At 41.8% G+C, this 26,951-nt stretch overlaps 7 protein-coding genes across 11 annotated transcripts; 2 read left to right on the top strand and 5 right to left on the bottom strand.

Annotated features, from left to right (window-relative positions):
• Nucleotides 1-621: 621 nt before the first annotated feature.
• Nucleotides 622-3,789, bottom strand: rump (rumpelstiltskin). Its single transcript, XM_069055089.1, has 4 exons — nucleotides 3,028-3,789; nucleotides 1,462-2,394; nucleotides 1,260-1,395; nucleotides 622-858 (listed from the first exon to the last, which is right to left on the bottom strand). The coding sequence occupies exons 1-4, from the start codon at nucleotides 3,631-3,633 to the stop codon at nucleotides 800-802; spliced, it is 1,734 nt and encodes a 577-aa protein (XP_068911190.1). The 5' UTR covers nucleotides 3,634-3,789; the 3' UTR covers nucleotides 622-799.
• Nucleotides 3,790-4,514: 725 nt separating this feature from the next.
• LOC138135081 (zinc finger protein 532-like) lies at nucleotides 4,515-7,362 on the bottom strand. Of its 4 annotated transcripts, XM_069053728.1 has the most exons (5): nucleotides 7,220-7,362; nucleotides 7,097-7,160; nucleotides 6,692-6,810; nucleotides 4,676-6,644; nucleotides 4,515-4,625 (listed from the first exon to the last, which is right to left on the bottom strand). In XM_069053728.1, the coding sequence occupies exons 2-5, from the start codon at nucleotides 7,124-7,126 to the stop codon at nucleotides 4,566-4,568; spliced, it is 2,178 nt and encodes a 725-aa protein (XP_068909829.1). In that variant the 5' UTR covers nucleotides 7,127-7,160; nucleotides 7,220-7,362; the 3' UTR covers nucleotides 4,515-4,565. The 4 variants fall into 4 exon arrangements, with proteins under 4 accessions (XP_068909829.1, XP_068909828.1, XP_068909826.1 ...); XM_069053727.1 differs by having other exon boundaries at nucleotides 4,544-6,644; nucleotides 7,207-7,362; XM_069053725.1 differs by having other exon boundaries at nucleotides 4,544-6,644.
• A 139-nt stretch (nucleotides 7,363-7,501) lies between these two features.
• LOC138135084 (transmembrane reductase CYB561D2-like) lies at nucleotides 7,502-8,618 on the bottom strand. The gene is made up of 2 exons (XM_069053732.1): nucleotides 8,175-8,618; nucleotides 7,502-8,124 (listed from the first exon to the last, which is right to left on the bottom strand). The coding sequence occupies exons 1-2, from the start codon at nucleotides 8,475-8,477 to the stop codon at nucleotides 7,597-7,599; spliced, it is 831 nt and encodes a 276-aa protein (XP_068909833.1). The 5' UTR covers nucleotides 8,478-8,618; the 3' UTR covers nucleotides 7,502-7,596.
• Nucleotides 8,619-9,173: 555 nt separating this feature from the next.
• Nucleotides 9,174-13,162, bottom strand: Bcat (Branched chain amino acid transaminase). Its single transcript, XM_069053731.1, has 7 exons — nucleotides 12,571-13,162; nucleotides 11,776-11,913; nucleotides 10,834-11,043; nucleotides 10,545-10,775; nucleotides 9,770-10,073; nucleotides 9,563-9,717; nucleotides 9,174-9,512 (listed from the first exon to the last, which is right to left on the bottom strand). Exons 1-7 carry the CDS (start codon nucleotides 12,592-12,594, stop codon nucleotides 9,324-9,326), a joined length of 1,251 nt encoding a protein of 416 aa, XP_068909832.1. The 5' UTR covers nucleotides 12,595-13,162; the 3' UTR covers nucleotides 9,174-9,323.
• A 122-nt stretch (nucleotides 13,163-13,284) lies between these two features.
• On the top strand, nucleotides 13,285-14,015 carry LOC138135086 (succinate dehydrogenase assembly factor 2-A, mitochondrial-like). Its single transcript, XM_069053735.1, has 3 exons — nucleotides 13,285-13,446; nucleotides 13,504-13,643; nucleotides 13,692-14,015. Exons 1-3 carry the CDS (start codon nucleotides 13,411-13,413, stop codon nucleotides 13,960-13,962), a joined length of 447 nt encoding a protein of 148 aa, XP_068909836.1. The 5' UTR covers nucleotides 13,285-13,410; the 3' UTR covers nucleotides 13,963-14,015.
• An 8,736-nt stretch (nucleotides 14,016-22,751) lies between these two features.
• On the top strand, nucleotides 22,752-24,631 carry LOC138135085 (heat shock protein beta-1). 2 transcript variants are annotated; one of them, XM_069053733.1, is made up of 4 exons: nucleotides 22,752-23,077; nucleotides 23,859-23,910; nucleotides 24,011-24,209; nucleotides 24,259-24,631. In XM_069053733.1, exons 1-4 carry the CDS (start codon nucleotides 22,891-22,893, stop codon nucleotides 24,448-24,450), a joined length of 630 nt encoding a protein of 209 aa, XP_068909834.1. In that variant the 5' UTR covers nucleotides 22,752-22,890; the 3' UTR covers nucleotides 24,451-24,631. The 2 variants fall into 2 exon arrangements, with proteins under 2 accessions (XP_068909834.1, XP_068909835.1); XM_069053734.1 differs by lacking the exon at nucleotides 23,859-23,910 and having other exon boundaries at nucleotides 22,776-23,075.
• On the bottom strand, nucleotides 24,557-26,603 carry Gasz (ankyrin repeat, SAM and basic leucine zipper domain-containing protein 1). The gene is made up of 8 exons (XM_069053730.1): nucleotides 26,399-26,603; nucleotides 26,212-26,350; nucleotides 25,936-26,058; nucleotides 25,663-25,886; nucleotides 25,376-25,614; nucleotides 25,084-25,329; nucleotides 24,835-25,036; nucleotides 24,557-24,782 (listed from the first exon to the last, which is right to left on the bottom strand). Exons 1-8 carry the CDS (start codon nucleotides 26,465-26,467, stop codon nucleotides 24,654-24,656), a joined length of 1,371 nt encoding a protein of 456 aa, XP_068909831.1. The 5' UTR covers nucleotides 26,468-26,603; the 3' UTR covers nucleotides 24,557-24,653.
• Between the last annotated feature and the right edge of the window lie 348 nt (nucleotides 26,604-26,951).

Raw genomic sequence — 26,951 nt, 5'->3', positions numbered from 1 at the left:
CTACTAGAAAATTTTATTGAGATCTCGATTAATACAAATCATTCCACTACTGTCATCTTTTTGGACGCTGTTTCAACACCGTTTCTTCTCCGAGCATTTTTAATGTACATAAGGTCCACCTTACAGGCCTGATCTGACCCCAAGTGAGAACTAGTCGAATAAATAGGGTCTGCGAGGAATAAATTCAAAACAAAATACACTCAAAAACAACAGATTTTTGTTTACTCCAGATCGAAAGATTTTCTACCCCACCTTCTGTTCAGTTGTTTTAACGCATGTGGTGTCCTGTTAAAAATAAAACAAACTATGCGGATAGAGTTTACCACAAAATACAGATCGTGTGAACTCCTCTAATAAATAAAACAAATCGGTTTCTTTCCGAGTTAGATCAGACAGTACAATAGAAATAAATCATGTAAAAAAACCGGATGAATGAAAACACGATTTGTTTTTTTTGTAAGTACAGAAAATTACGTTTCCGAAAAAAAAATCTTATTTAGGATGTCATAATCTATTTGTACCCATTGAGAGACAAATTATCTCAAAAAACAAACGACAAATGCCCCGACCTTAAAACCATCGTCGAAGAGAAAATGCGACCAATAAAAAAAGTTCTCTATAAGTAATTGAAAATGCCAAAGCAATTTATTTTAATATAAAAAAAATAAACTCCACAGTGTGAGTTTTCACACATTTTATGTGGATACAATTCTCCCTAAGTCAAGTAAATCGAACATTAAAAAGAAACGGATGCATTCTAAATCTAACATTAAACAGAAACTTTCAGGTTGGTTCTCGTTCAATAAAATAAACGTGCGTCAATTGTTCTTCCGTCGATCCGCGCCCGGTCCAAGTTTTCTGTAAAAGAAGTTAAGGAAACTTGCTGAAAGACCCCGAAGCAAACAAAAAAATTTTAATCGAGAGGTCTGTCTATAAGATTCGTTCATTGATGGCACGAGGAAACATCCGAAGTACCTACGTGTGTACTGAGCAGCGTCAGTGAGACAAGACCACCAATGAGACAAAAGTGAGAAGTTTTTTTTAAATACAAAACGTTGTCTAAAGAGATGAAGACCGTCCGGATTTCTGAAATTTCCCAGAATTCCTCAAATCGCAAAGTTTTATTTGTTGATAAATAGAATTGTGGAAGTGCAGATTTGATGACATCGCCGCACGAAGTTTAAAACCTCAAAAAATCTGATAAACAGACCTGATACCGAGAGATGTCGCTAAACAGTCTGATAAAAAGTAAAGGATACTGATCGCCCTTTCGGCCTGCCAATCGGCCGCATACACAACGAGCATGCTTCCTGTGCCCTTCTCCTCGAGATGTTGGACATCGCCAAACTCGCTAAACTTTTCGCTCAACATTTTGAAACTAGCTGAAGTCGGCAACTGAAAATGTCCATCAAGACGTCAGACATCGCCCACCTGCGAAAACAAACAGAACCGTCTACTTACGTTCGTGATCAAAACCTTCCTGGAAAATCCACCGCCATCTTTAATGTTGCTCGACGAGTTCTGCTGCCTCATGATCTGGCCGCCACCACCGCCGCCCATGTTGCCGAGACTAGAGCCCAACGACCCATAACCACCATCCCTATTGTTGTTCCCGAACGGGTATCCTCCGCCCCCCGTCGATCCCTTGCTCTCGTAATTCTGGAAGTTCCTGCCGCTGCTGTAGCTCTGGTTCTGGTTGAAACTGCTGTTTTGTCCGTTGTTGAAGGAAGAGTTCTCCCGCGAGAACGACTGTGAATTGCTCGAGTTGAGATTTTGGGGGAGGTTGCCGGAGCTGCCGCTCCCGCCGAGGGCAGCGAGCTGCGAGCTGTTCAGGGGATTCGATACCAGATTGCTCGCCAGAGAGAGATCGGCGCTGCTCAGACTGCTGTTGAGGAGGTTGCTCGCCAGGCCGCTCATCCCGGCCAGATTGGCTTGGAGGGAATTCGTGTTCAAACCGCCGAACGCCGACCCGCCTACGACGCTGTTCAATCCGGTGAGCGCGTTCGCCATCTGCAATGCCTGATTCGGCACCGCCCCCAGAATGCCCGCCCCCGGATTCGACGGCTGCGAGTTGTTCGTGATCGACGGCAGGTTGCGAGCCACGTCGCGCAAGGGCTCCCCGTTCGTACCTAGACCCATCCCTATGCCTTTCAGTCCTTCGGGCAACTTCAACGTCTCGTTGGCGCGATCGATACGAACGCTCATCGGACGATCGTTCAACACCTGATTGTGGAACATCGAGATCGCCTGCACTGCCTCGACAGGGTGGTCGTACTCGACTATAGCAAAACCTCGACTCCGACCGTCTTTGTCTAAATGTAAATCGACTCGCACGATCCTACCGGCCAAGCGAAACACTTCCTTTAACTTTTTCTTATCAACGTTATATTCCAACTGCAAAAACAACCACACAACTTATCAACTACTTATCAACAAACGCCCAACAAATACACTGATGTGAACCCTTTATCCTTTTCTTCTCCAGCCCAAAAACCAGAAACTTCCTTCTCACGTTAAGTACACGTCAACAACAAAGAAATCAATCACTCGCCTCTACAAGATTTCCCGCCAATTGTCATGGAAAATCTTGCAAGAATTACAAATTTTCTCGTCCCCATTAATCCTGACAGTTCACCACGACATCACGACCTAAACGACACATATCCACGTGCCACACGACAACAAAACAAACCCTCAACCGTTGCGTACACGTCATCGCTTTTATCTTAGTTACAAAAATAAATATCCTCGAGAGCGAATTTGAAGAATTGTGAAACCTCGTCGGTTGGAACGAACGATCCGGGAAAGAGTTCACAAAGCTTTACCATTTTGTTATCTACTGCACAACAGAAGTGAGCGAGTGAGTGAGTGAGTTTATTAATACCACGTGTCCATCGTCAATGATTGAGCAAGTTTGCCAGATCTGAGTGTGAAGAAAAGTGAAGAGCAAACCCCCGACGGGCCGTCTGAAGACTAGCTCGTCACACGGGGCATTAATAAATACCAACAATGTGTTCGGTTACTTACGTTGGCGACAAAAACCCGATTGCAAAGGGGAGTGTCAATGCGAAGCGACTCTAAAAAGTGCGGGCTGAGTCCGTAAGTGTTGCCCCACTTGTTCTCGGGCGCCTCCACCCCAGCCCTACTGGACAGACTCTGTTGGGAATCATACCGTTCGTCCCGGTATCGATTCTCGTCCCTGCCTCGCTTGCTCCCCGATCCGCCGATAATGTTGCCGTGTTTGTCGCGAATGTTACCGGAGTCCTCCTTGATGATGAGCTTGCGCGTCTTAACCTCAAACCGCTGCATCACCTCTAGACATTTTTTAACACATTGAGAATCGGAAAACTCGACGATGCCACAACCCCGAGATTTGTCGTTCTCGTCGACGAACAACTCGACAAACTGGACGTCTCCCACTTGACTCCGGAAGAGATCTTTCAGGTCCTGCCAACGGTACTCGTAAGGGATATTGGATACGTACACTCGACAGTTGGACGACTTCATGCCGCCCCGTTCGCGGCCCCTGTCCAAGCTGCGCTCTCTGCTAGGCTCCGAGAAGCGACTCGGACGCTCTCTCCGAGAACGCTCCCGAGAACGGTCCTTCTCGTCCAAAGAGTCTCTGTCCCCCATTTTATGTTCACAACCTTTTCGGACCAGGCGAATGGCTTGTTCCACGATCTACACCTTTTTGTGCCGAAAACAATAGCCCTAAAGTCGAAATTGCGACGCACTAAATCAAACAATTCTGCACCAGCGACAACTTTACAAATGGCGGCAATGCGGCATCATCATGACGACATCGCCACAGAAATAGACGAAATGTTCAAGGAAACAGCGCCATCTTCAACCAAACAAACAATTTTTCGCATTTTATGACCCACACCGTATTGGAATGTTCACAATTTACTTGTCCTTCGATCTAAATATATAACATCTACTTCTTACGGCTGTTCTTACGGTTACATAATACATTTAAAAGAAATGCCACTAATGTGGTAGTCAACCAACCGCTGTTTTCTATGGCCGATCTCATTCCCTTTTTTTGATTCTTGTCGATAAAGCCCTTTCTTGTTGATAATTTCCTCGACAAAAACTTGTATAGTGGAATTTCTTTTGAATTTCAAACGCACAAGAGTCGAGAGATCGATTTTACAAATTGAAAACATCGAATTTTTTCCAGACATCCATGTTTTTCCCAATTTCTGGAAAAACAAAATTAAATACTCCATCTGGTGGCACATCGATGAAATAACAAACTAAATAAAAATAAAAATAATAAAAATAAATCTGCAGGGTCAAAAGGATTATTTTCCTTGTGGTCATGCTAATTTCGATTGAAAATTGCAATGACTCGTAAAAAATGTACGATTTTTCTTTTATAATTGATTGTAATTTCGAACTACCCATGCACTCTGCCACCAGTTGCGTACATCGTGCAACGTAATGGAAAAACGAAGAAATGAGCGTAGGTCTGGGGCAAAAATAGGATTAAATTAAGCGCAAAAAAAGTATGTGTGTTTGAGAATTGTCAGAGACAATCGAACAAAAACAGAACTTTATTCTTAAACTGATACAGACAATCTTATTTTGTTTTCTTCATCAAGAACGCCATCCCGTGGATCCTGAAATGTTTGCTTAGAGAGAGAGAATCGTCGAATTGTTCCAGACAAACCGTGCACTGATTCTCCTTCACCGGTCCTTCATGCTCTCCTGGTACTAGCTTCAGCTGGTTTTCCAACTTCTCAATGGCGTACTTGTCGTAGCAGTCGTTGTTGGCAAAGTAGTGATTGGTGTCTGTGATTTTGTGGTAATGGGTGAGATGCTTGACGAGTGTCGGCTTGACGACAAAGCACTCCCCGCACTCCATACACTGATACGCAGTGGAGACGTCACGATGGCCGACAATATGCCCGTGAAACTCCGCCCTCTCCGTGTTTTTGTAATCGCACAGCTTGCAATAATAAGTCCCGTCGAAAGAAACCGGTTTGTCCGCTTGCAAGTCATTCTCTTCGCTCGCCGCCGGTCTCTTGCTCTTGGAGCTCGACCCTCCCGGCCGCTTCCTCTTCTTGCTCTTCGGCGTCTCCTCCTGTCTCATCGAATCGTTACTCGAGTCCAAATTCGACGGTTTGCTTTCGGCGTCGCTGAACTTCTCGCTCGAACTGGTCTCGTCCGAGTCTTTCCCCTCGTTGGACAACGTCTGAATCGTCACGATCGGATTGTTATACTTGCAAATCTTGGCGTGATTTTTCTTGCTGTCAGAACCCAACTCCTCCTTGCACAGCATGCAGGCAGGCTTGTCGGGCGCGCTCTTCGGTGCGGCCTTACAATGGTTAATCTGCTTGCAAGTGGTGCAAGTCTTGAAGTTGTCTTTCTCCTTGAACTGGATCTTCTGGTTGCAAAACTGACAGTTCGCGGTGATCAGCACCGGCAGCGCTTTGTCCGCTTTCTGGCAACGCTGTTTGTGCACCGAGTACGTCGCCGTCGAGCGGAAGTAGCTGCGACAAAAGCGACAGGTGAAGATGTAGACGGAGCGCTCTCGGTCTTGCAGGTGCCAGGTGATGTGCTCCGTGCTCTTCTCCTCGCTCAAGGTCGGGATGTTTTTACACACCATGCAAGAGTAAGTCTTGACAGGGGTGCAAGAGTCGTGAGTTTTGGCGTGCTCGGCGAAATCCGTCTCGTTGAAGAAGCTCGAATTGCAGACGCTGCATTGGTTGATGCACTGGAAGTGGTTGGCGAAGTGCGACGCGTAAGTGGTGGGCAATACGAAGAGTTTGCCGCACTTCTGAGCAGGACATCTGAACCTGACCTGTTTGCTCAAGTGGAAACACACTTCTTCCATGTGGCTGCTGAGGAGTGTGGAGTTTTTGAACACTTTCCCGCACTCGGGACACACAAAAGGAGCCGTGTTTTCGTGCGTTCTGACGTGCGCCTTCAACGAACACTTCGTCGGAGCCACATACTTACAAACGTAACAACACAAAGACTCATCTAGAGGCTTGTTGTTACCGAGAAAATGCGACACCATCGGTATCTCTTGCGTAGCGCTACACTCGCTACACTGCGGATGCTTCTTCGTCTCTTTATTGAGCGACTCGATCTTAGAAATCACCGGAAGCGTAAACTCATCGACTTCTTGTTTTATTTCCGGTTCGCTACTCTTGCTCACCTCCTTCTCTGCAGTCTTCGCCTGCTTGTCGTACCCTTGAGTGACGAACTCGCACAACGGCACGTTTACAGTGATCTGTTTCAACACCAGAAGCACATTATTGGTACCTTCAGAATAATGAAAAACTAAATTGAAAGGTCTCAACGTGATTATCTGTTTTCCGGCTTCGCTATCATCGGGGGTGTAGAACTGACAGTTGACGTATTTGTTGCCATCAATGTATTCTTCTTCTTCGTCGTAGAGAAATGGAATGCTTTCGTGACGCGCAAACCCCGCCAGTTCCACCGGAAGCAGAGAGATGTCGACGTGGGCCAAGTTGATGCGACCTTCGCCCAAAGAAAAGTGTTTTCTGGCGTGGACAAGGAACGAACAGCGATTGTAGAAGGTGAAGGTGTTGGTGCAGTCGGTGCACTTGTACCTGATGATGACCACGCGGCGATTTATGTGGTCCTGAAACGTCAACTTCGACGAAAACCTACAAAGATAGTTGTAGGGAAGGGTGGTGAAGAGGTGGACACTTACATGTTCTTGCAAGAGTAGCAAGGGTAGACTTTTAGGCCGAGTTGGGGCTTGAAAGAGATCCATTCTGGAGATTTGTCAAATAAAATGTTCCATTTTGATATTAGCGAGTGCTTTTTTGTCTAAAATAAAAAGGAAATGAGGCTGTGAGCGGCCAAAATTGTCAAGTTATGAAAACGAGAGTACTAGAGCCGCCGGATTCTAGAGGTGCTCTGTCGTTATTGTTTTGTTTTTACTAGAGTGCAGGTGTACCACAGCTTTGACGCATAGTGTACACAATTTGTCTGCACCGCGTCCACCTTTTACGTAAACCCTCCGGTCTTTTTGTTCTGCATTTTTATACATCGTAATACAATGGGATATTTTTTTGGCGAGTATTTTATGGTCGCAGTGTCTGATGTCACCTACCCAGGAGACACTGTTGTTAGCTGACAACATGGCGGCCTCAATTCTTTAATCCTCCTACAGATACCTAAAACGTCAAATGTCAGTTATTTTCCTCAAAATGTGTTACTTACCTGTGTTACTTACTACCAGTCCGACGTAACAGGTCATCAATTCGGTGTGTTCAGGCGAGCGTGAGACACTTTATCGGATGGAAAATGGCGGCTTGCTAAGCAGCTGAGTTCAGAGCGAGCCACTCGTACAGAACTCTACCAACGAAGGTTGTCTGGAATGCTAACGTGCTGACCCTAAAATACACCGCGTGGGGGTAGTTCGGATCGTCGGCACTAGTGGCGCCACTTGTTGAGGAAAGGCAAGGTCACGTGTGCTACACACCGGGTCAATATTCACATAAAAAATAAAACACTGTTCCCCAATTATCACAATTTTATGGAGTACAATCAGATAATACATAAAAAATAAATGATTTGGTCCTAAGTACGTAGTAATTACAAAACATCTCGTTACTGTGTTTTGACTTCCAGGAGACCTTTTATGTGGCGACAGCAGGCGATAGCAGGGGGTACTAACGTCCACACGACTGCGACCGATACAAGCGCGAGCCCCACGACGAATGTAAGGATATTGTTATCGGAATGTCGAGCGAACCAGTTGGTGTAGACGCTGAGGATCAAAGCGAGCCCCCCGAATACGAACGTGGCGACTCCGCTTGCTATATGTAGAAATTTGTTGATTCTTGGCCGGATGTAGTGTCTCAACGCGCCATGATAGAGCGCCAGGATCCCGTCCAGACAAGTGGGGACACTGCACACCACCCCTATGAACCCAAAAAGTCCGTGCCAACTCTTGAAATGCGTCTTGTTCAGGTAGTTTTTGTTGAGGAAGACAACTGTGAAGCCGATCAAAATCAGCACTAGTCCTATTGTTTGGAAGATCCAGTGCAGGCGGAGTCGGATCAATTTTGGGAGGGTCCCCGTCAGTATGTTATCTTTGGCGAGCGACAAGATCCCTTCAGACATGAGAAACACCCACTGAAAAACGCACAGAGAAAGTGAGGTTATGTGCGGTTGCGGTTACTTACTCCGATTGATAGCAGGAGCGGATGCCACGTAAAAAACTGAAAGTCTCCCGAAAAGCAGAAGTAGATGATTAGAGTGACGTAGAGGAGGATGCAAGCGTGAGCGGCGGTCGTCAGGTTTTGGAACAACGGCGACACCGTGTGAGGTTTGTGTTTGTGCTTCTTGTCTTCAGATGCCATCGCTTTAGGAAGAGTAACACTGACACTTGTTGGTGCGCTTGCAGGCGGCAGGAAATTTGCGGTTTCGTCGTTTGCCTCGTCATCGTGTATTTGATCAAGGTTTATCTCAACAGTTGTCCTTGTCATTGTGTGATTTTTATCCAAATCCTCGACTGTGTTAACACTGCAAGTTATCACGCGTGGTTGATCTGCACGTACCTAGATTTCGTTCGTAATCTATATTCACTTATGGTGTCGACGATAAGAAAAGAGTGATTTGGAAAAAGGGGTCAAAGCACAAGCAACAAACTTGAAACAGTTTGAAGGTCTTGTGCGTATTATACAGATCGTTGTTAATTTCACGAGTACTGACTCTTAAATTAGTAAATATTAAACTTACAAAAACATCAGTTTTGTTCCGCTTCTTTTGGGTGCGTCTTTATGGAAATTCTTTTTTTTTTTGAAAAAGTTTTATTTCATCTACTTCTAGTACACGAGAGTAGAAATGTGACAAGTACAAGAATAAATATGCAACATTAAATCTCCTTATCGACGTATAAATAAAAACCTAAACCTAAGTCTAGTTCTAACGTTATTGTAGCTTAAGCCTAAAACCTGTCAGATCAGGTTGTTCAGTACACTCCTTGCAGCTACATCTATCACTTTGGGCAAGCACACTTCGTTTCAGACTTCAGTTCTGGCTAGAACTTGAATAGTACGAACAGATAAATAAGACATACCTAATTACATGTACGGGTGTGTTGTTTGAAGTAGAATGGACAACACACCGTAACAATCCTTGACCTTGACGTTTGTTACAAGTTTCTAAAATAAAAAATCACATTCGGAGGCTTACGCTGCGGTGAATTAAATAACTATGCTATTATGAACAGTGCTAGGTGGATGCGTACGTGTAAAATTACAGGTAGGAACTTAGGTAAGTCTAAATGGTAACACAGTCACTTGAAGAAATGTACGTAGGTACTTCTGGGACTACTCTATAACTTGGGCCCAGGGGTGTTCGATGTGACCGTACTGAATGTCAAACAAGCGCTCCCTAATCCGTTTGTAGAGAGGATTCGAGTGTTCGGTTGTTGGGATGTTGAGGAGTTCCCCCATGTACTCTATAGACCCGATGGGACTCACAATACACGCAGTACCAGACCCAAACATCTCCAAAAGCTACAAAGACAAGTTTACTAAAAAACAAACAAAAAGAATTTTGGCAGTACCCTATCGGTTCGCAACAGTTGCATGATCTCGCCCATCGTGAAGATTCTTTCCTCGATCCTAATCCCGTCCCACTCTGAAGTCATTTGGAGGATCGAGTGTCTCGTCACTCCGGGCAGAATGAGTCCGTTGAGGGGCGGCGTCGTCAAGACTTTATCTACAAAGAGAGTCATGTAGTACCCAGGGTTGTAGTACTCGCGCACACCTACCCCCATTGTTGTCTATATAGAAGACGAATATGTTCATAGTGCCCACTTCTGTGAGTTGGTGTTCAGGTCCGTACAACCAGAGGACCTGTTGGCGGCCTTTACTGCTGGCGGTGCTCTGGACCCGGATGGTGGGACCATAATTGGAACCCATCTTCCTGTCGCCGCAACCACCGGGCCAGGCTCGGGTGTAGCTGGGGTCGGCTAAGAGGGACACCGATTCGGACCCCTCGGCGAAGTAGTTCCCCACGGGGCACAGGATCGTGAACAAGAGGGCCGACTCGGACTGGGCCACCCCCAGAGTACCCTTCAAAAGCAAAGCTCACGTCAAAAAAGTGCGGCAGTAGCGTTGATGCGAAAGGTTAAACATTTTTTGTACAGTTCTGAAGGTGGAATTAATTTTGATAAATGGGCACGTGCGGTGGTACCATCTCTACGAAAGCTAAAAAACTTGTTAAACGTGTTATTAGTGGCTGCTGTAATCGTTAATGTCAATTATTATCAAACCTATCAGCTTTTGCTCGACTTTTACGTAACTTTGACACCACTGGTACTAAGCGGTACTCCTGCACAAAGTCAAGGTTATTGTGCAATTCCAGGTCACAAGCAAATCTTATCTAATGTTGATTTGTAAAACAGGAATTGCAGATTTTTCAAAATCGATTCTCGAAGAGAAATCTTTGTGGGGCAGGTTGTATTTTTTTGGGTCACAGATAAAGAACATCAAAACAAAAATAAGCGAAGAAAAAACGCGAATCAACAAAAGTGTCCCACTTACATCAATCCCAATGAGCGTCGGCCTGATGTAAAGACTAGAACCTTTTTGATGGGGCACCCACTCTTGGTCCACCTGAATTAACCTATTAATACACCTGATGAGTTCCAACCCGTCGAAGGTGGGCAGGCCGGCCCGCTGCGCCGACAGGTTCATCCTCTGCATGTTCAGATCGGGTCTGAAGACTCGAATCTTGCCGTCGACCCCTCTGTAAGACTTCAGACCTTCAAAAAGCTACGAATAACACATCGCTCCGGTTATTTGGGGACGGCTGAGCTGCGTAACAGTTTACCTCGACAGCGTAGTGGAGCACTTTGGCTGCGGGGTGCAGCGAGATGTTCTCGAAAGGGATGATCACCGGTTTCTGCCACCCTCCGAGCTGCTTGTGGTAGAAGACCTTCAGCATGTGGTCGGTGAAGATTTGGCCGAACTTGAGCTCTGACACGTCGGGCTTGGACCGCAGCTGGTCCGGGTCCGCCAATTTGGTGGTCAAATCTCTATACTGAAGAAAAAGCGTCAAAACAATCAATTTTTATTTTGTCTTAATTGCAACTGCACCGTGACACCTCGTTCAAGATAAAAGAATTCAAACGCGGACACCTTTTTAATTATAAATTCGTGAAGGTCAAGTTCAGATCTATTCCTGGACTCATTAAGTACGTAGAAGACTTAGGTAAGCCTCAAACGTTGCGAACCCAAGCTTCGCGATTTTTTCGACAAATAAATTATTTTAAAAAATGTCGTATATATTTATGTTTTATTCAGCATTACAGTGCTATTTTGGTGTCAAGTTTTTCTGAAATAATTCATTTGCATATCCTGTTTCTGAATTAATTGACCAAACGAAAATGCTGGGCTATTCTCTGCCCAAAACATTCACCATTTGTTTACTACTCTCTTACATTTATTTACATCACCATCGTAAACAAAATACTCGTATTGACAAAACGCAACGATCAATTGCTTCAAATACCTACACTTTTTTGCCCCTTCGATGTATTTAATTAAATAGTATGACAAGTGCGTTTTATGTAAAGTTAACAAGATCCTTGCACCTTAATCAAAAGAAGTCTGTTTAGTTGTTAGCACAATCACAAGATAGCGTTTGTTTACTTCTTTGGTCTTTAACTTCTTTCATCAAGAGAAAAAACTTGTTAGGCGTCTAAAGAATTTATTTAACAGTGTATTAAGCGTTTCTTAATCTGTTTTAAACAGCTCTGCTCAGCTAACTCACCCTGAAAGTATACTCCGAGTCGAACTGTTCATAAGTTTTCAACTCCTCTAGCCCCAAAACTTCTTTCACTTTGAGACTGCAAGCCCGCGCTGCTTGTTTGAGCTTGTGCTGGTGCTGCAAGACCCATTTGCAGGCACACTACAACAAAACAATTAATTCCTACAACATTGTTGCACCACTTTGCAGCAGGAAGTCCGTATATTGTTTTTATTTTACGTAAACTGTGCCCCTCCCCTTTTGTTGTATGGCCTCTTCCTAGGAGCAGGTCATCACCCCATGAGTCAAATTTGCGATAATACGATTTTGATAAATTTTGAGTCAATCGGCAATCGGATTTGTTGCAAATTAAGTGGTAATTTTTGACTAGATTATCAATCGGGGGTAATAAATAATAATCAAGAGATAACCCTTTCCATCAACAAACTACAATAACAAGATGTTTTTCTATTGTACTGTAGACACTGTAGTCGAAGAATCAATAACACCTAATCAAAACATCACTTGCGTCACTATCGAGATTTGGGCGAAATAGACAATGGTGAGGATTGTCTTGTAGTGTCGATTTGTGTTGAAATTGATTGTTACAACATTATCGCTTGGTGGAGTTGAAAGTTTATCAATGGTTCCAGATATTTCCAGATTTAAATCACCGAAATTGAAGTTTCCCATTGTTCCAATCAGTAAACAAGAGCAACATCGCGAGTGATTAGAAGGGCCAAATCTAAGTCGATTGTTAGAGTTAGAAAAGAAAAGATTTCCCAAAAGGTGTTAGGTGTTAAGAGGACAAGTAGGTACCTGTTTGCTTGTATAAACCGACATCTTCTTCCTGTTGGATCACTAGATTAACACTAAACACACTCGATAGGAGATGGTTGAAATAATACGTTGAGAATACTGCTCGCCGTAACTTAAGTTAAAATATATTGCCAGTTAGGAGTTTACCGCTGAACTGATGTATTGTAAGCTTGGACGCATGAATGTTAAATACATAAATTAATACTTATCGCTGGCTATTTTATAAACGGAGTATATTTAGGAGAGAAGAAGTAACGTCTTATCTTTCGCAATATAATAATAGTGATTCAGATGACGCAAGATGAATCTCGAACGAGAATTTTTCGAAAATAAAAACATCGCCGATTAAAAACCATTCAAGTAAATACATAGTTATTGTCATGTCGAAATATGATAATGAAGGATCACGACCTTAACAAAACTTTTGTGTTATCGGGTTTTATTAATAGGAATTCTTCGATGGCGAAGAGGTAGATAAGGCGATGCACAAGATACGATAAGTGTTGTCGAAGACGCCACTAATCGATTCACACTCTAATTAGCCGCATCGCCTGAAGGATAATTGATACAATTTTAGGACAACTATGCCGTTTCATTAAAAAGTGATTTGAGACACTCAACACACAATTAATTTTTTTATGACTATCAAATACGTCTCACACTTTGTCAAAACCAATAAACATAAACATCTGACGCATTAAAAAAATAATCAACAAATCCAATTTGAAATTTAAATTTGCCGCCGCCAATTTGACATTTGACACGAACGATTTGTGTTCCGAATATAATTATCAAGAATTGTTGCGAGATTTGGTATTTGCAGTTTCTAACAGCCTCGTTATGAACACTGTTAAATTTTTTAATAGAGCTGTGCTGGTGGGTGCACGAGTTTCTCAGAAATGTCGACATAACCTCAAACTTTTTTCCTCGTAGAGACCGACCTACAAGTTGCACGTTGCCACCCAAAGACAAGTCAATACCGATGCGATCATAGACCCTCCAGACCGGGCGGACATCATGATCCCCAGACCAAAAGAGCGGAAAAATGAGACAGTGGAGCAGCGCAAAGCACGGTACTGAGTGTTGGTACAAGTGGTGCACTTTACAGAATTGATTTTCAGGCTGATTTATCAATCTCGCAAGCGCGGCATGCTCGAGAATGACCTCTTGTTGGGCACTTTTGTTGCAAAATACTTGAAAACTTTCAATGACAGTCAGTTGGAAGAGTATGACAACCTCATCAATGGCCCTTCAAATGATTGGGACATTTACAATTGGGCCACTGAAATTAAACCCACGCCTGCAGAGTATGAACATGGTGTGATGAAGTTGTTGAAAGAGCATTGCAAGAATCTGAATAAGGAGAGTAGGTTGAGACAACCTGATTTGTAAATAAAATTGCGTATTTAGTCGATAAATTACAGTAAAATAATTTATTTCACACACTATTGTTTTTTATTATTCCCAAAAATTTAGATAAGACGTTACGGTTTTTGAAAAAATGGTAAAAAATGCAATTTTCAAATTGTCATTCGTTGGGGTATGCAACACGTTATACAGGTGTGTGACAATTGTGGAATACATTTGATGATGAGGTAATCTTCGGTATTTCGGCGTTTTGTGGATTTTCGGTCCCAATAGGCACAATTTACGCTTCTCGAAAGGTAAAGATTCATTAAACCCATTTCCAGACCGTTTTGTGTTTAATTTGTATTAAAATAATTCGTGTTTTTGTAATTCGTTGGTTGTAAATTGTTGCGGAAACACTAATAACGCCAACAATAGTACATTATTCAACGAGGTTCATTGTAAAATCGATAATAATAGCCTCGTCTCCATGGAAGTTAAAAACAAACAGTACCAATTCCGTAATGGTATGTACGCCCAGGAGCGACAGGATTTCGACGCGACGTCAATTTTTTGTCCTTCGATTGGTCATCCCAAGAACTTGACTTCTTCGCGGACAAGTTAAATTCGATCAAAAGTGCTAGCAAGAGGAATCTGTCCGTCTGCCAGGTGACGGGATATCATTCGTACAAATGTAATTTCATCCGGTGTCGGCTTCAGAGCAGCTGTCTAGCATCCAAGCTATTTCAAGCCCGTGGCTGTTGAAACAAAAATAGCCAAGATCCAGACGCTACATGTAACCGACGACGCCTAATCGATGTTTGTAGTCGAATATTGGGGTACAAAAATAATAAAGTCTGTTCCGAAATCACGCAACAGACGGAGAATGCAGTCACGCTAAAATAATCTCCGATTGAAATAAATATTTGTAATGGAAGAAATATGGAGTTTATGTTTTAGATATTAATGTAGGTTTGGGCGTCAAGAGGAGTGCTCTGTGTGCATTTCAAAATGGAGCGGATCAAACACGGTTTCGGTAACTTGGAGGCTTCGATTGAACGGTTTAATGAATCGGAGTGGCGCGGTCATAAATCTGTGACCCTTTATTGCCGCCCCTTTGCAAGAGGGCAACAATCGGACAGATGTGGTAACGAACACTGAAAAGTTATCCATTCATCTAGCGAGGATGCCCATAAATGGTAATGATAATGGGAAAAGGTGTGGGCGCGACCTCCAGCCACGTCACACCAAGTTCACCCACTTAATGGAATAGACGGTAGGCCGAAGAAATGGCATTGTCGGCATCTCACTATCTAAAATGTCTAAATATAGTTTTATAGTAGGATCGTAAAATTCCGCGTGAGAACAATCGATTAACACTAAGACACTTCAACGTTTGGGACCCTCGAGTCTCACTCCTAACAAAGCGGAAAATTTCCATAAATTGTCGGTAATGGGTGACGAAACCGTCACAACCTTTGATCTCGACTGTGAATTATTCGCTAATTAGAGGAGCTTAGGTAAGAAGGTGAGAATCATCCGGACTAATTTATTTCTTCCCACTGAGATGACTCCCAAGTGTCGACTTTTATTGTTACGTATGCCAACCATATTTGGCTGCACTTTCACGACTTCATTCTGCTCTAAATGGAGATCTCCAATTTAGTGTGTACGAAATTGTGTAAAACACGTTCCTGTCAAAAAAAAAGATTTGGTTGTATTCGGTCCTGCTTTCTTCGGTTCTTTTTAGGATTTGTAATTACAATCAGAGCTGTTGACACTTAAGAAATGCAACGTGGAGTGTGATGTAAAGGTTTTTGAAAAATACATTTAAGCTAGTTTTCAAAATTTTCTTACTTTCTGAGACATGTACCATTTTTCACCAGTCTCCTCAATTAAATTAGCAATTTTTTATACTTGTAGAAATGTCAAGGGTCATGTTCCGAGACTGCAGAATTTTGAAGTGAAAACTTCTTTAGGCGCGCCACATACATTTTACTCCCGGGCAGTGAATTAGTTTCATGCGACACGGTAAAATCGTTCGCAGCACAAGCGAAAATCGTTCGCAGCACGACACGGCATGCTAAAATCAAGGGAATCGAGTTTTTTTATCGGAGCGAGGGAAAAACAATCAACTGTGCGTCACTTGTTAATTTTAAATTTTCATTGTACGTTGTGTTGTGACCTGACTGACCTCAGTGCAGAGCTGCAGGAGTAATTGTATATACAGGATATTTCACGAGTGAAAATGAGCCTGACGTAATTTAAAATGCAACCCACACTATATTTCCGAAAAAAGCTGGCTACTGTCATTAAAATGTCCGGCTTTTCTTGAAAATGTATTGTGGGTTGAATTTATTATTCGATCAGGCTCATTATCACTCGTGAAATACCCTGTATAGTTTTATATAATATAAACGATAAAGACACGACAAATCTTGTAAGTTTACAGATGAATGTAGGATTTAATACGTAATTCTCAATTATATGGCTTCAACAATTCATCTAAGTATTAGAAAAATTTGTGTAGCAAAATGTGAAGAGGAAACTGGACAAATTATCATAATACAGGGTATTGGTAGGTATTGCAATGAAAACTTGTGTTGTGTTCAATATCATCATCAAGAGAATAAAACTTAAACATCCAAACCTAACCTCACAAATTTTGCCAGAGTGTACCTCTAAAAGCGGACGTACTTGCAGTTTCTATTGAAAAATACAGATTTTTGATGTTTATTTAAAAACACCATTAGATTTAAATAATATTAATTATTTATTCCTCGTTCCCTATTCCTCCAAGTCATCCATAATGATGTATTTTTTATAGAATAGGCACCTACCTACATATTACTTAAAATCAGTAACGAGCATCATAGAAGTTTTCACTTCTGTCGTGCGGTTTTAAGCACACACTCTTTTTTATTTCTTCTATCTATAACTGTTAACATTTACAACAACACGGCAGACGTCAAAATACATTTGAATAAATTTATATCTGCTCTCTCTAAATTTCTACTGACAGATTTCAATTCAAACATGTTGAATCTGTATGGTAAATATTTAGCAAATTATTTAATACTCTCTATCTTCTTTATCGTAGACTACCTACTAAAAAGTATTCAACACTCTTTTCCATCACTGAAGACATTATAAACTTTTCGAACTACATACTGCAAAAAATTAAACAACATTTCTTGTCCTTTTTTCTCTCAAAAGCAATTCCATCACCACCCGTTCTATCTGCGCGCCTTTTTCTTCCCAAGAAGAAACAACAGACAAAACTCCTTTTAAAACATCTTTGGTTTTGCTGCTTTGCATCTCTTTATGCCCTCTAGCCTGTGATGAACAAAAGTGTCTTCAAGAGAGCACGTCTTCCACCGTTGGAAAGATCCGCTAGAATTTTATTCTTCAGCGATATTACGAGTAGATGTAATGAACGCCAACCCTAATCCCAAGTCGTCTCCATCCATCATTCCAAGCTGTCACCAGGACTATTTGCAACAATGAAAACCACTACTCTGTCGTAATTTACGGCCTTCACCTGTCCAAGTGAAGCCACATTTACTCCATAAAAAATTCATGCGGACGACCCTGCTCGCAACGCACTATTTTCTATTTTTGCCCACGAAATAATAACACATATTTGTGCATTCTGCCAAGTCGCACATGACTCACATCTGGAAGAAGGAAGGTACCACTCGCGTTGTCCAATACCGGACAATAGAAGCAATAGAAGCAATCACTGGAATTATCTAAATTTAGTGGTTCGGAGTTATCGAATATGAGCCAATGGAGGACATTGCCAACACCGATTTATTATTCCGCCAACGACAAATGTTCCATTTTAAAAAGTACGTCACCGAGTGACCTCAGAAACTTGAGTAAGGTCAGTGATTTTATTCTGGATTCTTCTCGGGAGGAAGTGTCTCGCATGCGTGACTCACTGGTACTCTATTGATCTATCGGAGGCACGCAACACCCTGTAAGACAAACGGGGGCGGCGACACTCGTCGGCAACTGTTACGGAAGTAAAGAGACTGACGTCGCTTGTGTATTTTTCCTCGGATGAATCATAGCGAAAATTCGAGATGTTTAGATGGAAATAAAAATTAGAAATTTTTATTATTTTGTTTGTGTAAACAGCACACCAGAAATTTATTAATTTCGGTGTGTAAACACGAACGCAAGTTATACGAAAGCTCGGTGTCTTTGGCGCGCCACAGAGTGGAAAGTTGTCGCCGCACATTTTCCCACTGGTATTTTTATTCAAAGTTAATAAGTCTCGATTGTCGTTCTAGAATAGTCGTACAATGGACAAGCTAAAATTAACTTGTTTACCTTAGTATCAAATTTGTTGGCGTGGGACGGCGGCACAATGTGAGCCATAAAATTGTAAACTACAAATTGCATGCATTCTTCAGCACGGCCAAAAATTTTTACGAGATCTGGATTGGTTCTAAATTGGTTTCAATGTCGCCGGGAGTTATGCACTTACGCCGGTAAAGTGTTAATTGAGATTATTTTGTTGGAGATAATGTGTCAAGGGAAGGGTGCATTGGGAGCTGTCAATGAGAAAATGAGACTAAATTGGATGAGTGTGGGGTTTGGAATGGCTTCTATCGATCTGTACATTGGCAACAATAATAGAATTTCCGGGTAATGTGAGTTAGAAAATTGTTGGCTCAAACAAAAAAAAAATCGGATTCGTGTCATTAATCATCGAGAAATTTCCTGGTACCTACATATTATGAGGTGTTGGATTTAGATTGGCCGATGAAAAATTTATCTTGATATGTCAATTGGGTAAAAACAATCCAGAAAAAAATCTGATTTGAAATATGTATTTATTGATTTATTGATTAGGTGATTGTGAATTGTGCAACTCTGGTGTTAACACTTAGTGCGTAAAAAATTATTCATTGAACTCATATTGAGTACTTGTAGATTCAAGGTTTCTCAACGTTGAAGCAAATATTTGTACAGATTGACCCACAAATCGCTATACCATTTTAAAACTTTAAACATTTAATTTCGACTGCATTTTAAAACATTTTTGTTTCATATTGTGGAGTGTATAAAGATTTTTGAACGCGGAAGCTGTCCTAATTCACACAAAATTTCGTTTCGGTGTCTGTAGGGCAGAATAAGTGTCGCCACAAATGATAAGAAACTTGACAATGAACGATACTGATACTACATCAGAAATCAATTTTTTCTTGCGGAAGTACGACACGGGGATAAATTAAACATAAGACGTGGTTTATTGTCTTAAAGAAATCAATAAAATTGTGGCAATGGCGTTCTGAAGACTGTCATTCGTACATAAAGGGTTGTCAAAAATTGCTGACATTGTTTAAAATGTGATGAAGAAGATTCGAGCAAAACTACGCAAAAACTGTAAAGGAACTGAGAATTTTTATTTATCTACAGCTTTCATTTTTTATTAATGCTTCATTTTGACTGCCACGATGCAAAATTTCTTTCTTGACTGATTTTCAAGAAGAAAAATGTATTCATTTTTTATGAGACGTAAAGCAGAATTTAGAAATGGCAGATCCACATGAGACTCAAAGAAAATGATAAAGCATTCAATTTGAATAGTGTTACTCAGAAAAGCTCTAAAAAGGCTTGTCCAGAATATGACAGTAGTCGTTTGTAAACTTTGATGGCCACGTGTCCACCAACCCAAGAAAAAAAAGATCCATTTGCTATTGATCCAATTTTGAAAAGGAAAAATGTATTAACATTTTTTCCTACTTGAGTTTGGAAAACTAACATATTTGAATACTAATTTGAGTTAGGCAAAGTGGAATATTTCCTAGCAAGGGCGGAAATAATAAAGTCCATTCAATAAACATCTGGACTGTCAAAATCAAAACTGCAGTTGTTCGGTTGGTTAAATCACTAGTTATTTTCATATTGCCCAGTTGTTATCTATGATTTTTTAATTTTTCAAACTATTCATTTGTTTAAATTGACATTGTCAAATAAATTGCAAAATTATTTAAGTGTATTTTGTAAAAAGGTTAAAATGGAAAGTTCAAAACGAACTAGGGTGGTTCTACTGGTGCGAGAGAAGAGGGCCATAAGAAATTATTATGAGGAACAAACAAAAAAGTGATAATAACGGGAAGAAATTACAAATTTGTGCCAAAGCCGCTCCAGTATTGTTAACTAAGAATTGGTGTTCGTTCTTGTGATTCACAAATCAAAATTTTGGAGAGATAAGTGTTAATCAAGTGTTAAATAATAAATGAAACAAATTAGTTTATTTTGGATGATTTTGGTTGTGTTGTTTAATTTGTTACCTGTTTTCAGTTTGTCGCATGTTTTTTATAAACTTTATTAAATTGCTCTAATTCATTTAGTTGCTGCATTTCACTTCAAGTGTTCGAAGCAATGAATGAATCAAAACATTTTTAGTTCAATGTTCAATGATTAAAAATGAAAACATAACCTAAATATATTTTGTAACTAGATTTTGATGTCGGTACACTCTAGCGAAATTTTTTTTATATCCAAGTACAGTCAAAACAAGGATTTTATTTAAAATTTAATTTTGACAGTTCAGGAGTTTTTTGAATTTACTATAGGTATTTCAACACTAAAAGTTCAATTTTGATCGTTTCCTATGATACAAAACTTGAAATCTGTCAAAGATAACCTCAAAAATTACAAGGAATTAATGTTTTTTTTTAAGACTTTGCTTAAATAAGCACGAAAAACGTTGTTCAATTTTCATGGGCTGTTACTTTTCAGGTATTCGGCCTGTTTTGCATATTCAAGCATATTTGCAATCAAGCGATTCACTTTTAATAGAATTTCCGTAAATTTACTCGAGCGAACAAATTTGTTTTTTATAAACAAAATTGTTTCTCTATAGTAACGAAAACAGAACAATTTTAATTCCGCCTTTTAATTTTGAAATAATTAATAGAATATTAAGGGCCAGTTTACAGAAGTGAAATTAAGTTAATCATAATCAAATGCGAGATTAATTGAACACGTGATTAGATTGAACCAATCGAAGTTTCGGATTCATGAGTTAATCGCGCATTAAAATTCGAATTAAATATTTAATTCTCTTTCTATAAACTGGCCCTTAAAATATTCAAATTTACCTAATTTACTTTCCAAACTCCAGTAGAAAAAATTATGTGTGTAATACGTGGGAAATCCATTTTTTCCCGTACACGGAATGTTTTGATCTCGGCTATCACCTCGATAAAAAATCCCATGCCTAATATAGAAAAAATTACATTTCCTAACTTATTGCACAAACAGCTATTGTGCGATACAGAGCAGATTCTGAAATAGCAGACGTGAGGAAAATAATGTAGCATTCATTTTGAAGATCACCATTTAGAAGAGCTCTCGAAGACTTGTTCGTATTGTCCAAAACCAAAATATGATGACGAAGATAACAAAGCTGCCAAGATCTGATGCAGGAATCGATAATTTTTACGCATCTTCAGTTTTTACTTTCTGGTGACCCTTCATTTTTCTTCAAGTTCTATTGTTTATAAACTTTGAGACTCTACTAGGTCCACAATCCACGAAAAAAAATCCTCTTGCTGTTGATCCCGATTGGAAAAATAAAAATTTATTACAAAACTTTTTATGCGATCTAGAGCAGATTTTAAAACAGACAGGAGGAAGTTTAAATATCGTTATTCAGTAGAGCTCTCCAAAATACAATGAAGAAGATTTAACCAAATCCACAAACCCTTGACACAGCAATCGATAATTTTTACGTATCTTCACTGATGAGGCTTCAATTCTGCTCCAAGCCGTGTTGTCTGTCTATAAACTTGCTCCACTTGCCCCAACCCACGCATAATATCTTTTAGTACTCTTCCCTTGATTCCACTTGTCAGAAAAATTACGAACATTATTCACTCGACGTGGAGTAGATTTAAAAATAGCGAGTCCATGTGAGGTCTTCAGATATTATTGCAGTGGGAATTGCGACATATCCTGGCCAGATGCTGGCGCTCCAATTTAGATCAGACGCCGCCTTAATGATTCCTCTTTATTACAAGACATCATGAAAAACATGAGTCAGAATTATAATTATTTAATCCACAAATCTGTCTTCATCTCTTGTTGCTATTTTAACCCACAAAATGCTTCATTATCGCGGTAAATTTTTAATGAGCAAAATTCTCCCAAAATCTTGACCCGCGAGGTTATCGCTAAAGGTCAATTGCGGCGTATATATTTTTTCCAAGAGCGAAGCGGTAAAACTGCAATTCCGGCGGCTTCTAGTAGGGGGGCGTGGCGATAAAGTTGCGTGAGACAACAACAGATAAGAGCAACAACGTTTTCGCTAAAACAGTTTTTGATTATATATTTATTTGTTTTACGCTTCACACTCAGGTGCAAATGCGAATCGAAGGTCCTAGTGCGCACTTTAGGATCTAGCTTTTACTAGGACGCGTTTACTTTGTATGTTTTTATTCAGCCTATCAATGTTTGCACTTTGATAAAGTACATTTCGTTGCACCTATCTCGATGCAAGCAAGTCTGACGCCGACCCAGTTTGTCCAACAATCGTAAAATCGTGGAAAACTGGACCGCGGCGTCTCCACCTGTCCATTGCGAGGCTAACAAACCGGCAGAGCCAGTAGATCGATACGACGAAACTGTGAAAACTTGTCCGCGAAAATTTTCCTCCGCATTAAAGGAATTGTTCCCGAGTCGCACTCCTACATCCTTGAATCAGCTTGTCCGAAAATACGTCACAATTACTCGTCGAAGAAAAACTCGTAGGTAGATTCTGAATAATTAATCGGCGAGTCGATGCATCTCGAATTCTTCCAAGGTAGAACGAGCGTTGCGCAAGTCCCCCACACTGCCGATCTATTTAAAACCAAAAAGCCCGGTCTAGGCATCAGTCGACTCAGCGCAGCAGAGGTAAAACGAGTGTTTGGGAGTTCGTGTTCGCGTGTGAAGTGTCATAAATAAAACAAAATGTCCGAGGGAATTAGACGCGACATCCCCATTAAATTGGGCGACTTCAGTGTTATCGACACCGAATTCAGCAGCATCAGGGAGAGATTTGACGCCGAAATGCGCAAAATGGAAGAGGAGATGAGCAAGTTCAGGTCCGAGCTGATGAACAGAGAGTCCAACAACTTCTTCAGGAGCACCACAAGGTAGATACTTTTGAGCGGAAGAGGTTGAGGCTTACCACTAATGGCAGCGACGCGCGATGGGGTTAAAGACTTTCAATCGGTCCATCACAATGAGCGGAAGCACCGGAAATGCGCGCTGAAAAAGGACAACACACGTGAAATTTATTCGAGAGTAAAGAGCGCAAACTGTGTCAACAGCGGAATTTATTAAGGAGGGAGGAATAGTTCCGTCACAGTGTAAATATTTGTAGATTTGACGCAGGTGCAAGACGACTGGCATCAATTGCATTATCCTGCGACAACAGTGTTGTCAATCGGTGTAATCAGAGTGAGTCATTGTTGACCATTTCAAGGATGCCAGGAATCAGATGAAGCTGCGAGTCGAGTGCAACTGTCTAAGACCGAGAGAAAATGTTGCGGAGGCGGCAGTCGAAATTTTAATCGGCCGCCTCCAGCGCGTTGTTTGCCCAACAAATTATCATAATAAAAATCTGTTTTTTCACCGTTCACGATTACAATCGGCGCTTGACAACTGTGTCCATTTAAAGACGGCTACGTAACAGTTGGGTGATGTCATGGGACAAAAATAGAAACCAGTTTTACACTGCACTACAATCGTACAGTGCAGGAATGCGTCCAGATGGTCACGTCTGTGCCTTCCGGTGCGATTGTCACGTTCTCGCCACTGCATCTCCGAGTCTTAGCTTAGCATTAGCAATTGTTCGAGCGGCTGCTCCATCTGCGAAGATCGAGCAGTCGCAGTTGCGACCTAAACAACTAACAATGCTTTTAATGTTTGCATGTCGTACGAATATGAGACTGTTTCTGGAGGAAACAAATCAAAGTCGTCGTCAAGGTTTGTATTAGGAGATTCACTCACAGACCCACTCACACTCGCCTAACCATTGTAACCATCCGCCCTTTCGGTTTTCACTTGATGACCGGTGGTGTTTTAGCACAAGCACCCAGTCGTCGCACAATTCTGGTTTAGACGTAGCGCAGCGGCCCGGCGGGGACGTCAGGACATGGTACGACGACCTGAACTCCCCCCTGATCCAGGAGGACGGCAACAACAAGTGCCTCAAGTTGCGGTTCGACGTCAGCCAATACGCCCCGGAAGAAATCGTTGTAAAGACTGTCGACAATAAATTATTGGTGAGTGGAGGCGACGCGTTGTCGAGAGGGTGCTGATTGGGGGTTGCAGGTGCACGCCAAACACGAGGAAAAGACAGAGTCCAAGTCGGTGTATAGAGAGTACAATAGGGAATTCCTCCTGCCCAAAGGAACGAACCCCGAGCAGATCAAGAGCTCGCTCAGCAAAGACGGAGTGCTGACCGTGGAGGCGCCTTTGCCGGCGATCACAGCCGGAGAAACACTGATTCCAATCCAACACTAATTGGTTGATTTCCGCTTTTAGATCGTCTCTGGTAAATTCCGCAGTTTGTTTCTTTCGCAAATGGTCTAACACACGTCACCTGTGTCGACGCTTAATCAATTCTCTGTTTAGCTATGCAACAAGTGTAGTATAATAAACTTTTGTAAGTTATTTATAAACAATATAAGTATTTTTAAACATTCTTCTATGTACCCCACTCCACCCTAAAGAAATTTTTTGTACGCGAAGACGGTCAAAAGCGTGATGAGACTGACCGAAAGGTAGAGATTCGCCCATGGAACGTTCCTCCTCTTGAGTGTGACCCTATCGACAGGTTTGACCATCAAGTCCCACTGAAACCGACAAACAATTGGTCAAACCATCCCTCCCACCCGCATCCCTCACCTGTTCGCTCTTCTTGACCAACTGCTCAGTCACTCCCCTCAACCTGCGAATCTGTTGTCGGTTTTTACTGAGCAACACTCTCACCTGACTCGACTCGGGACGCTTCGGATCGTTGTAATTGGCCAGGATGAATCTGAGCCCCGCCTCCATCGCGATCAGTTGTTTGACGCACGTCAACACTTCAGCGGAGACGTCTAGGTTTCTGCAAGAAGAGAATCAGCGCCATCTCGCGACCGGACGGCCACTCACGTGTACAAGCGACTCTGGCTGGCGAACGGTATCGACTTGGGATGGAAGGGGTGTTTGTGCAACTTGTACAACCCCAAGAGAATCCGGCGGCGCTGGAAGGGGAAGCGCACCCCGAGTTGTATCAGCTTGGTGTCGCTGGTCGCCAACAATTCGGACAGGTCGACGTTTTTCTCCCACAGAGTCGCCAACACGCTCTCGCTTTTGGTGCCGTAGAGAATCTTGCAGATGTCGCTGGTGAAGCGCGGCCTGAAGGAGACAAATGAAAAGTGGAAGTGTCGAGTGTGTAGAGTACTTTTCGCCGTTTTTGAGAGAGCCGAAGGTGTCCTCGAACGTCGACGAGGTGTTCAAAGCGAGGTAGAAGTTGTCCATGGGGTCTTTCGGAAGCAGTTTCAAAATAGCGTCGCTGCTGTTGGACTGGGCCAGGTCCGCCACGGTGTTGCCCCTGATGTCCACTTTGTCGCACGTGAAGCCTTGGCTCAGCAAGAAGCTCACTATCGTCGGGTGGTTGCCGCTCACGGCCCAGAACAACACCTACAACTCGACTCTCCACGATCTGACTAGTTTTCGCTTGATTCTTACATCCCAGCGCTGGTTGTCTTCGGCGTCTCTGTCCACCAGCGGGAGTAACAACTCCACGGTTCGAGCGTGGCCGTTGTTTGCCGCCATCATGATCGCGGTCCTCCTCTTTTTGTCGAACGCGTTGACGTTCACGCCATGTTTTAGAAGGAGTTGGGCGCAACTCGCGATGCGCGTTTCGATGTTTTTTGAGTTGTTACAGGCGAGCATCAATGGAGTGTGACAGTCTGCAAAGGGGTGGTCAACACAGAAAACATTGTAGGGGAACAAGAGAACCTATAGTTTTGTTGATGTCAGCCCCGCCCTCGAGAAGGCGCGTCACAATCTCCACGTTGGCAATACTTGACGCCAGGAGCAGGGGGGTCCAGCCGCACTCAAATTCCGTGTTAACGTCGAATCCTGAAAGAATGCGACAGGAGTGGGAGTTATGCAACACAACGTACACCACCTGGTTCGAGATTCAGGATTCAGTAGAATCTGCAATCTCGATCAAGCGCAGTCTCTTTTTTACAATTTTTTACGATTCTTTTTCCCATGTTGAGATCTTTTTACCTTTGTCTAACTCTTCAAAAAATTCATTTTTTCTTTCGTAAGTGATCGCCGAGAAGACAGCTTGGGCCTGTTGTTTCGCTGGGTCTGCTTCTAAATCAGCTTTTTCTAACGCCTTTCGACGATTAGCTTTGAGCCGGCGCTAAAAATTGCGATTTATACACCGGTTATGAATATATTTTTTTTTTACCTTGAAATCGTAATAATCAGGGTCGTCGGATAAACCCTCTTCATCGCTGAAGTCCGACGCGTACAACATTTTATCACCAGTTCTGCAAATTCGAGAATAAACCGAGAAACACCAATTTCAATTAAAATTTTGAGGTTATGTTGCGACGCTCACAGAAACAGGAATGACATTTGACAACAGCTGTGTATTAGGGGTTGCATAAACGGATGGCGAAATAAGTTTCGTTTAGTTATCAAATTTTATTAAAAAAATTACATGATCTATTCCATAATGGTAATAAAATTAGTTTTCATGGTATAAATTTCAATTGTCTATGTAAAACATATAGCAAATTAATTTAAAGTAAGATGGGACACATAAACTAAATTAAACATTATATCACATGCATTACACAATGTATAAAAAGAACGTCTGAACGCAACAGATACACTATCTATGTCATATTCAAGTCTTGTAACATTATTTTAAATAAAAACTAAGTCTAAATAGTGAGTTTAAAACAGAGCTGCCGTTCATTTTTTCCTCAGCTCCCTATGTCATTAGGCACGTTTTA

This window comes from Tenebrio molitor, chromosome 7, assembly GCF_963966145.1.
Source record: "Tenebrio molitor chromosome 7, icTenMoli1.1, whole genome shotgun sequence".
Taxonomy (NCBI): Eukaryota; Metazoa; Arthropoda; class Insecta; order Coleoptera; family Tenebrionidae; genus Tenebrio; species Tenebrio molitor.
Note: the sequence above shows the minus strand (reverse complement) of the source record. Positions and strands in the feature narration are given on the sequence as shown.